The following is an 8,931-nucleotide window of genomic DNA, read 5'->3' as shown; positions in this document are numbered from 1 at the left end:
GATGGGGTTAGGGTCATGGGTGACAAAACAATCACTGATTGATAAGTAAAGCAGCACCATGGAGACCACTTTAAAGATCCACTAATAACTACACTGAACAAAAACATAACGCAACAATTTCAAAGATTATACTAAGTTACAGTTTACATAAGGAAATCAGTCATTGAAATCAATTAATTAAGCCCTAATCCATGGATTTCACATGACTGGGAATACAGATATGCATCTGTTGGTCACAGATACCTTAAAAAAAAGTAGGGGTGTGGATCAGAAAACCAGTCAGTATCTGGTGTGACCACCATTTGCCCCATGCAGCACGACACATCTCCTTCTCATAGAGTTGATCAGGCTGTTGATTAGGCTGTTGATTATGGCCTGAGGAATGTTGTTCCACTCCTTTTCAATGGCTGTGCGAAGTTGCTGGATATTGGCGGGAACTGGAACACGCTGTCGTACACGTCAATCCAGAGCATCCCAAACATGCTGAACAGGTGACATGTATGGTGAGTATGCAGACCATGGAAAAACTAGGGCACTGTCAGCTTCCAGGAATTGTGTACAGCTTCTTGTGACATGGGGCAGTGCATTATGCCGAAACACGAGGTGATGGCAGTGGATGAATGGCACGACAATGGGCCTCAGGATCTTGTCACGTATTGCTGTGTATTCAAATTGCCAGGGATAAAATGCAATTGTGTTTGTTGTCCATAGCTTATGCCTGCCCATACCATAGGGAACTCTGTTCACAACGCTGACATCAGCAAACCGCTCGCCCACACGATGCCATGCACGTGGTCTGCGATTGGAAGTACTGCCAAGTTCTCTAAAACGACGTTAGTGGTGGCTTATGAGAGATATTAACATTCAATTCTCTGGCAACAGCTCTGGTGGACATTTCTGCAGTCAGCATGCCAACTGCACACTCCCTCAACTTGAGACATCTGTGGCATTGTGTCGAGTGACAAAACAGCAAATTTTAGAGTAGCCTTTTGTCACCAGCACAAGGTGTACCTGTGTAATGATCATGCCGTTTAATCAGCTTGTTGATATGCCACACCGGTCAGGTGGATGGATTATCTTGGCAAAGGAGAAATGCTCACCAACAGGAATGTACACAAAATTGTACACAAAATTGTAAAGAAATTTGTGCTTGTGGAACATTTCTGGGATTTTTTATTTCAGCTCATGAAACCAACACTTTATTTAGAGATCCATTCATAACTAGATCCGTTATCACGTCTCGCCTTCAAAGTCAGCTGCAATGTGGAACATACCCATGGTTTCTACACAGCTGACAGACTCACTGAGGGTCTTTTCCATTACCCAACTACATATCCTCTACTGTACAAATACTGCCCCTTTCACATCAGTGAACAGGGACAATATTGGCACAGCAGTATTGATCCTGTTGTGAAAAGTGAATGGGAGAGAGGAAGTTGATATCGTGCACAACGGGCAGGTTCGGCAGAGAGAAGGTGAAACATCACAAGTCTCTCATGCCGAGGTCACTCACCTCAAAGAACTCGTCGTAGTGCTCTTGCATCTCCACGTCGCTGACGGCACCTAAAACCATGAACAAATAACCAGTCAGAAAGCAGCTAGGCGGAGGCAGAGTCACTAAGCATCTGCATCAGTGCAACTTCACAGCCAACGACTTACGAGAATATATAGACAACATACCAAGCTAAACCATGAAACTAACATACAAGTTAACTTTGTGTACGTTTCACATTTGTCCTATAGCCACCATAAGCCATTTTAACTTCCTGTTACTTTATCCCCCTTGGAAATCACCAAATAAACATTACAATGGTGCAACAGCTTAGTAAATCAGGCCAGTAATCTGTTAGAATTGTATCAATTAAGCCAAGTTTGTGTATACATTAAGGTGACACCACTTTGGAACAACAACCTTAATGACGGTGTCTCAGCACAAGCCAGCTTCAATGACGGTGTTTGAGAACACTGGCAGTGGAGCTGGTTGGTGCTGAAAATGAGTGCCAACGAAGCTAGCATGACAGTGGAGCTGGCTGGTGCTGAAAATGATTGCCAACGAAGCTAGCATGACAGTGGAGCTGGCTGGTGCTGAAAATGAGTGCCAACTTATGGGATTTTGATGAATAATGACTAAATTATGTATACATTTAGCTTAAAACTATAATTAAACAGAATACTACTATGTTACTGTATGGATGTATGAACATTATTCTAATCATGGTGCTGAATATAATGTGTGTAATTTTAATCAAGAATTAGAACAAGGACTGTCTGTTCCTTGTTAGAAACGAATGGAGTTATCGTCAGACAGGCTGGAATGCTGTGATCCTTACAGGACATTCTGTCTCTACCCAGGGAGGGGAGAGACCTTGGGCTGGTGGTAGATTGTTTAACAGGTGGCAGACAATGTGAGAAGGCTGGTGAACTATATTACCATGGTATCCGAGAGGAGGAAGGACATTTTAAATCCTATGACGTCATTTTTATTATATAACCTGATGTAAATTGTACTATGATCAGTACTCTCGAGAATAAACTATTGATTGATTGATTTTGAGACTGGTTTCTGTCCATTTTATGCAAATAAGTATCTTACAAATTCTTATGAATGCACATTGAATTCAGGTCCAGGCTACTAAAAACAAACTAAATGTTTCCCAGGAAAAATATCTAAGGAATAGCTACCGTTTCCTGGCAAATGGGAGTGTTGTTGTAGCGTCGGTAGGAAGGTGTACACCAGATTACAGTATAATATAATGGAGGTGTTGTAGTGTAGGTAGGTGTACACCAGATAACAGTATAATATAATGAGTAGTCCATGCCGCAGGACCTGCAAATGTAGGGGGAACTTACAGCGTATACCATCGGCAGACTGGGCAGTGTTTTGAGGGTTACGGTAAATGTTCAAGAGGGCAATGGTCTGAAATACAAAACAGACATTTTTGTGATACAGGTCAAGCAGAAATTGGGTTTTGGGGGAAGAAAGTTAAATTAGATACAGTATCATGCTCCTTACAACAGGCCCTGAAGAGAACACACTAGGGTCAGCAAATACCTCCTCAATGGACACATTTGAAGCCATAACTAGCTTCATTAGTCCCCTCTAGAACTCTGCTCTGAACGAAAGAGTGCATGGTGTGATCTGAAATGCTGAAAGAGAAGGTAATGGTGTGTCTCCTGACCACAGACGTCTCTGCCAGGGCTTCACAGGAGGCTGCAATCACAAGGAACTCTGAACGAATCAAAGTAATGCCAGTTAAAAAGAGACCTTACTGACATGTTTTACTGGAGAAGTAGCAAGCACTCTGGTGTATTCATGTGTTGATCATTCAATCCAACACATTTTCCCAAAGGAAATAGCTGTTTGTGAATAGGTCACAGTACAAAAGCCATCTAAGTAAGCACATGTGAAGCATCTCTGGGCTATGGAGGGAGGGAGGTGTTTGTCTAGTTCTGAGGTCCTTGTTATCAGAAGAGAACAGAACCGTGGCCCAGACAGTCTCATGAGAGAGTCCACAGCCATACCTACCTGTGTGAGAGGAGAGGCGTCAGCTCTGGTAAGACAGGGCTCAACACTGGGTACTGCTCACACAGTAGAGGGTTACAACTAGGTCTACCCAACTATAGGACTTGTGCTCAAGGTAGTTTGGGATTTAAATTGGTCAACATAGCCTATAACAGAACAGAATATGTTTTTGTTTTGAGTGGCTGAGAGATTGTGTATGAGAGGGCAAAGACTGAGGCAGAGGAAACAGAAATATTTGACGATACAAAACTGTTTATTTATCTGGTAGTAATGGTTTGCCATTTAGGGTGGGGACTGGGAGGAGCAGTTACAGTAGCCGAAGTGTGAGAGATGTACTGTAATGTTGGGTTCCCTGCTAACAGTGCTGAGGCAGTCCCTCACAGCTCAGCTGCTACGTGACCTACATATGGGGAGCAGCACGGGGGAAAAGGAGGGATTTCTGAACCCCTGAGGCTAACAGATCTTTGGACTTACAGCGAGAGGCGTCGGCCGTCTGTGCACTGTTTTGGGGGTTACGGTAGATGTTTTGAATCAAGATGGTCTGCCGGGGATGACAAGAATACAAGAGATAAATCATTCAATTTGTGTAAATCTCCAAATGAGTCTAGGTCCCTGATTATTGACGTAAATACACTATTGTGTTTACTGACTTAGGAGTCGAATCTCGCTTTTGAATCCATTTCAGAGAAGTTGGGGTAGAGGAGAGAATGTGAACGGAGCGAGCCCAATTTGACTTGAGTGTGCAGCGAGTTTCCAAAGGCTGGAGCGTCAGCCTTCTCACCCGATTCCAATAGCGCTCACTTCCCGAGCTCAGGGCATGCCCAGCCCAGCATGCGTTTGTAGTCTACCTGTGTGCTGCTATAGCCCCTTGCTTAAGCTACTGTCATCAAGTATGCTACATATTTCCATAAAAAATAAAATAATAATAATCAAGGTGACTTACAAAGACGAGGAGGACCAAGAGCGAGTGCGGTGATGTAGTGTCCACAACTAAAGAATCATTTTGGTGGCTTCCCGGGTCTGAGGCAATGCATCGCAGTGTTGCGGAGTCACTACAGCCTGGGGTTCGATCCCAGGCTGTGTCACAACCGGCCGTGTCTGGGAGTCCCAGATGGCGGCGCACAATTGGCCCAGCGTCATCTGGGTTAGGGGAGGGTTTGGCCGGGGGGCTTTACTTGGCTCATCGTGCTCTTGTGACTCGTGGCAGGCCAGGCGCCTGCAGGCTGACTTCGGTCATCAGTTGAACATGGTTTCCTCCAACAAATTGGTGCGTCTGGCTTCCAGGTTAAGCGAGCGGGTGTTAATTTAGGAAGCGCGGCTTGGCGGGTCATCTTTCGGAGTACGCACGACTCAACCTTTGCCTCTCCCGAGCTCGTTGGGGAGCTGCAGCGACGAGACAAAATAGCGAACACGAAATCAGGGAGAAAAAATTACACCAAAAAAAGAATCATTGTGGAATCCCGAAAGCATGATGGGGAACTTACTACGTGCACATGCTAACAGAAAGGAACGAGGTGGGTAGCTAGCTAAGAGTGTCATTGTAGCAAAGTATTTATAAACTAAGTTGTTCACTTTGGTTCTATTATCTATACAATAGGCCATAATTGATTTTGGCCCAATAGGTCTGGCATATTATCTCTTTCAAGGAGCTTTCCATTTTGATAGGATTATTTTACTAAATTGTGATTTAAACGAATGGAGCGGCTGTCTTTCTTCTTCTTCTGTGTCTTTCGGAGCGTTTTTTTTAGCGGAGCAATTGGAAAGGACGTGGATGGCCACGCAAGCACCACTCCGTGAGCGGGATTTCTGACCGGCTCAACTCCGCCCACATGCTCTGGTAGAGGATCATCCAATCAGTCTACTGATAGAAAGCTTTGTTTTGTTTCTCATGGTTCGGCATAGGGCCAAGCACAACTATCCTGAGAGACCTAGGGTTGGTTCAGATTGAGTCTTCCGATATGAAGTGGCTGAGCTGTTTAATGAAGCACAAGGACAGGGGAATTGAGCTGCCATCGTGTCTATCAAATGTCTACCAAAGAGCCAGGCAATCCGTCACTAAATGAGGGGAGCAGGTTGGCCGCATGTCCATGTGAGCATAGTCAAAAGACCCAGGTTGGAGGAAAATATACCATTCAGGATAACACTACTTCATTTCATCAAGGTTGTGCCATCTGCCATTGCATCATGCATTCCATAATCAGCATTAGCCTACCAGTGGCTAGGGTGACCACATATCCCGGATTGTGCAGGAAAATCCCACATTTAAATGAAAACATCACTAATTTACAAAAAAGTTACATGTCTGTATTTTAGTCAGATTTCCTATTCATTTGATGAGAATTGACATTCTTACCCGTCTCTTTTGTAGTCATGTTGCACTTTTGACAAGATATATTATAAGGCCGTGGTACTGGTAACGTTGAACACTTCTGCAATCGTTGAGGATCTCTGATATTCTGCACAGCGCAAGACGAGACTTAAGCCAATGTCATATTGTCAACCAAAATCACATTTGCCAAATCCTTTCGGGATTTGCAGCTGAGAGTGAGTAAACTACTTACAAAAATGAATAGCTACAAGAGTAAATATTAGACTGACAGATAAGGTAATTTTGTCACACTTGTAAGGCACTCCATACTTAGTTGCTCATTCAACGTAATTGCTGCTACTTCACCCAATCCCATTTTAAGTCTTCCTTCCTAACTGTATTAAATTCTCTGACAAACCAGAAATGGTTCCTTTGCCAAATATTCCCTGATTTTCATAACAGCCACACATGTGGTCTCTCGTGCGTCACCAACTTTTGTGCGAGCCCGGAAAAAGAGTAGGCTTCATGCGCTTCAATTACCCTGGTGCAGCTGCAAAAAAACATGTATTCATGTAGGTTACACTGTCCCACGAACGTCTCGCAAAATCATCCTGTTGTCCCGCATTTGGGTATTTAAAAAATGTGGTCACCCTACCAACAGCAGTTGCTTCTCTTCTGATGATAAATATTGACTGAGAAGCATTGACATGCTGCCAACCCTATCCTCATCAATCATAATGCAGGTTCTCTGAAAGGCAACAGAACACAACGTTATATACACACACACTTCTGTAGGTAAGCCAATCGTGGAATCTGAAATGCAAACGTGCACAGGGTTAGTGGAAACAGATCAGCAAACATTTAGGTCTACTTTACATCTGCTCAGCAACCTGTTCTTCCACATGATGCTATTGCAGTATGTACCTAGGCCCATTGGAACATGGAAGCAACATTGCAAACGTGAATGGAATTAGGGCTAATTGTCAACACTGTGTTTCAGTACTTCATGAATTATTATTTGATCCTACACAAGGTTAAGTCCAATCTCCACACAAACAAGTAAACAATCAAATGTGAGTATAATCAGTAACGCGAGCTAGCTAACAAAGAAACCTAAGGAAGTACTGATACATTCTAGTGGGCTATATCACAAGCATCGGGCCATTGCTTGCCATAAACCCCTAGCTAGCTAATCATATTCAAGACATAAAGATACGCTTACCTGGCTGAAAGTTGGCTTGTTGTGCAACCTAGAGCAGCGGTCCCCATGTCTGCACGCTCCAATTTTAAAGTAGAATGAACAATTGACCCTTGAACAAGAAAGTAAACAAATTAGATGTTGATAAATGGCTAGGTTAGTGTTTGCTTTGTATAGTTTTGTTTCTGCATCTAGCTAGCTACAATGGAAAACAAAAACACAATTCGTTGTGTGCTTGTGCAGTAGCCAACCTAGCCACTGGAGTCGTCTCGAGACAATGCTAAAGAGTTAGCTAGCTACAGTAGCACGCTAGTTAGCTGCAGATTAGCTTAGCAAGCCAAACTTTGAGGTTATACTAACTAGCAAACTATTTAGCTACTGACTTGTAAAACATTTGATACTAAATTAATCTAGAAAATAAAGACTGATTTAGCTTAGTCTGGCCGATTTGGAGGGACACTGACGCGACGCAGCACATGCCACATTTTCAAACCAAGCCGCCGCCTCCTCCATTCAAGCAAGTTAACTAGCCTTCTACAGTATAGTCAGGAAGCTACGCTAGCTAGCCACACAAGGCTGAATGAAAAGCAACGGGTGCAGCAGCAGTCGTATTTGTAAGTAAACTGGTAGCTTGTTGGGTTAAAACGTGCACGTTCTACAGAAGAGGCATTTTACTAGCATTATTATTTCAGCAGTTTCACAAAAAGACGAAATAACCTACTTGTCTTTCTCTGTTCCGAAAATGGAGGCCAGGTACTCCGCCATCTTCGGTTTGTCAACTAAACTGTGCTCTACGTCATGTATTCAACACTTGCCGCTTTTTTGCTAGAGGCAAAAGTTGTGCTCTTCGTCATTGTCGTTTGCATACGCTCTTATCTTGTCTGTTCTTTCCCCTTAATACTCTCATGGGGGCGCAATTGCATCCATTTTGGTTTCATGAATAGGGCCAAAGATTATGATAACCGAAGCCCTTTCATCTGTTTTAGGGCCCTATAGAAAATATCTGCATGTATGCTATGCTGAATGAAGAAGAGGAAGACGTTTTAAGAAGAAGAAGAAGATGACTTCATTGTCTAACGTCCATTCATAATGTAAATTAGTAGCAAGGGGTTTCAGACTTCCTAGTATCAGTCAATGAGAGGATAGTAGAGCTGACAAAACAACAACAGTATAGATCCTAAAGCCACCACACAATGTTGGCACATGACTCAATATTACCCGCCAACCACACAGAAAAGCCACAGCAGGGTTATATTAGAGATGTGTATGTTCACACAGAGAGATCTGACAGATATTGTATGAGATATTAAGCCTACTGTAATGTGTATAACTTTAGCCTACTATAATGTGTATCACTTTAGCCTACTGTAATGTGTATAACTTTAGCCTATTGTAATGTGTATCATTTTAGCCTATTGTAATGTGTATAACTTTAGCCTATTGTAATGTGTATAACTTTAGCCTATTGTAATGTGTATCACTTTAGCCTACTGTAATGTGTATCACTTTAGCCTACTGTAATGTGTATCATTTTAGCCTATTGTAATGTGTATCATTTTAGCCTATTGTAATGTGTATCATTTTAGCCTATTGTAATGTGTATCACTTTAGCCTACTGTAATGTGTATCATTTTAGCCTATTGTAATGTGTATCATTTTAGCCTATTGTAATGTGTATCATTTTAGCCTACTGTAATGTGTATCATTTTAGCCTACTGTAATGTGTATCATTTTAGCCTACTGTAATGTGTATCACTTTAGCCTACTGTAATGTGTATCACTTTAGTGTACTGTAATGTGTATAATTTTAGCCTATTGTAATGTGTATCATTTTAGCCTACTGTAATGTGTATCATTTTAGCCTACTGTAACGTGTATCATTTTAGCCTATTGTAATGTGTA

General features: G+C 42.4%; 1 protein-coding gene across 2 annotated transcripts in view; it reads right to left on the bottom strand.

Moving 5' to 3' along the window:
• LOC139532719 (splicing factor U2AF 35 kDa subunit-like) overlaps positions 1-7,899 on the bottom strand; it is a 10,355-nt gene extending 2,456 nt beyond the window's left edge. Inside the window, exons 1-4 of one of the 2 annotated variants that reach the window (XM_071330661.1) lie at positions 7,751-7,899; positions 7,054-7,141; positions 2,851-2,917; positions 1,514-1,563 (exon numbers count right to left, since the gene is read on the bottom strand). In XM_071330661.1, coding sequence (XP_071186762.1) covers positions 1,514-1,563; positions 2,851-2,917; positions 7,054-7,141; positions 7,751-7,794 — 249 coding nt within the window. In that variant the 5' untranslated portion in view covers positions 7,795-7,899. Of the gene's footprint in view, positions 1-1,513; positions 1,564-2,850; positions 2,918-3,997; positions 4,060-7,053; positions 7,142-7,750 lie in introns of those variants that run through there. The other variant, XM_071330662.1, reaches the window with a different exon arrangement.
• Positions 7,900-8,931: the final 1,032 nt, after the last annotated feature.

The sequence above is a fragment of the Salvelinus alpinus genome, chromosome 10 (genome assembly GCF_045679555.1).
Source record: "Salvelinus alpinus chromosome 10, SLU_Salpinus.1, whole genome shotgun sequence".
NCBI classification, from domain to species: Eukaryota; Metazoa; Chordata; class Actinopteri; order Salmoniformes; family Salmonidae; genus Salvelinus; species Salvelinus alpinus.
Note: the sequence above shows the minus strand (reverse complement) of the source record. Positions and strands in the feature narration are given on the sequence as shown.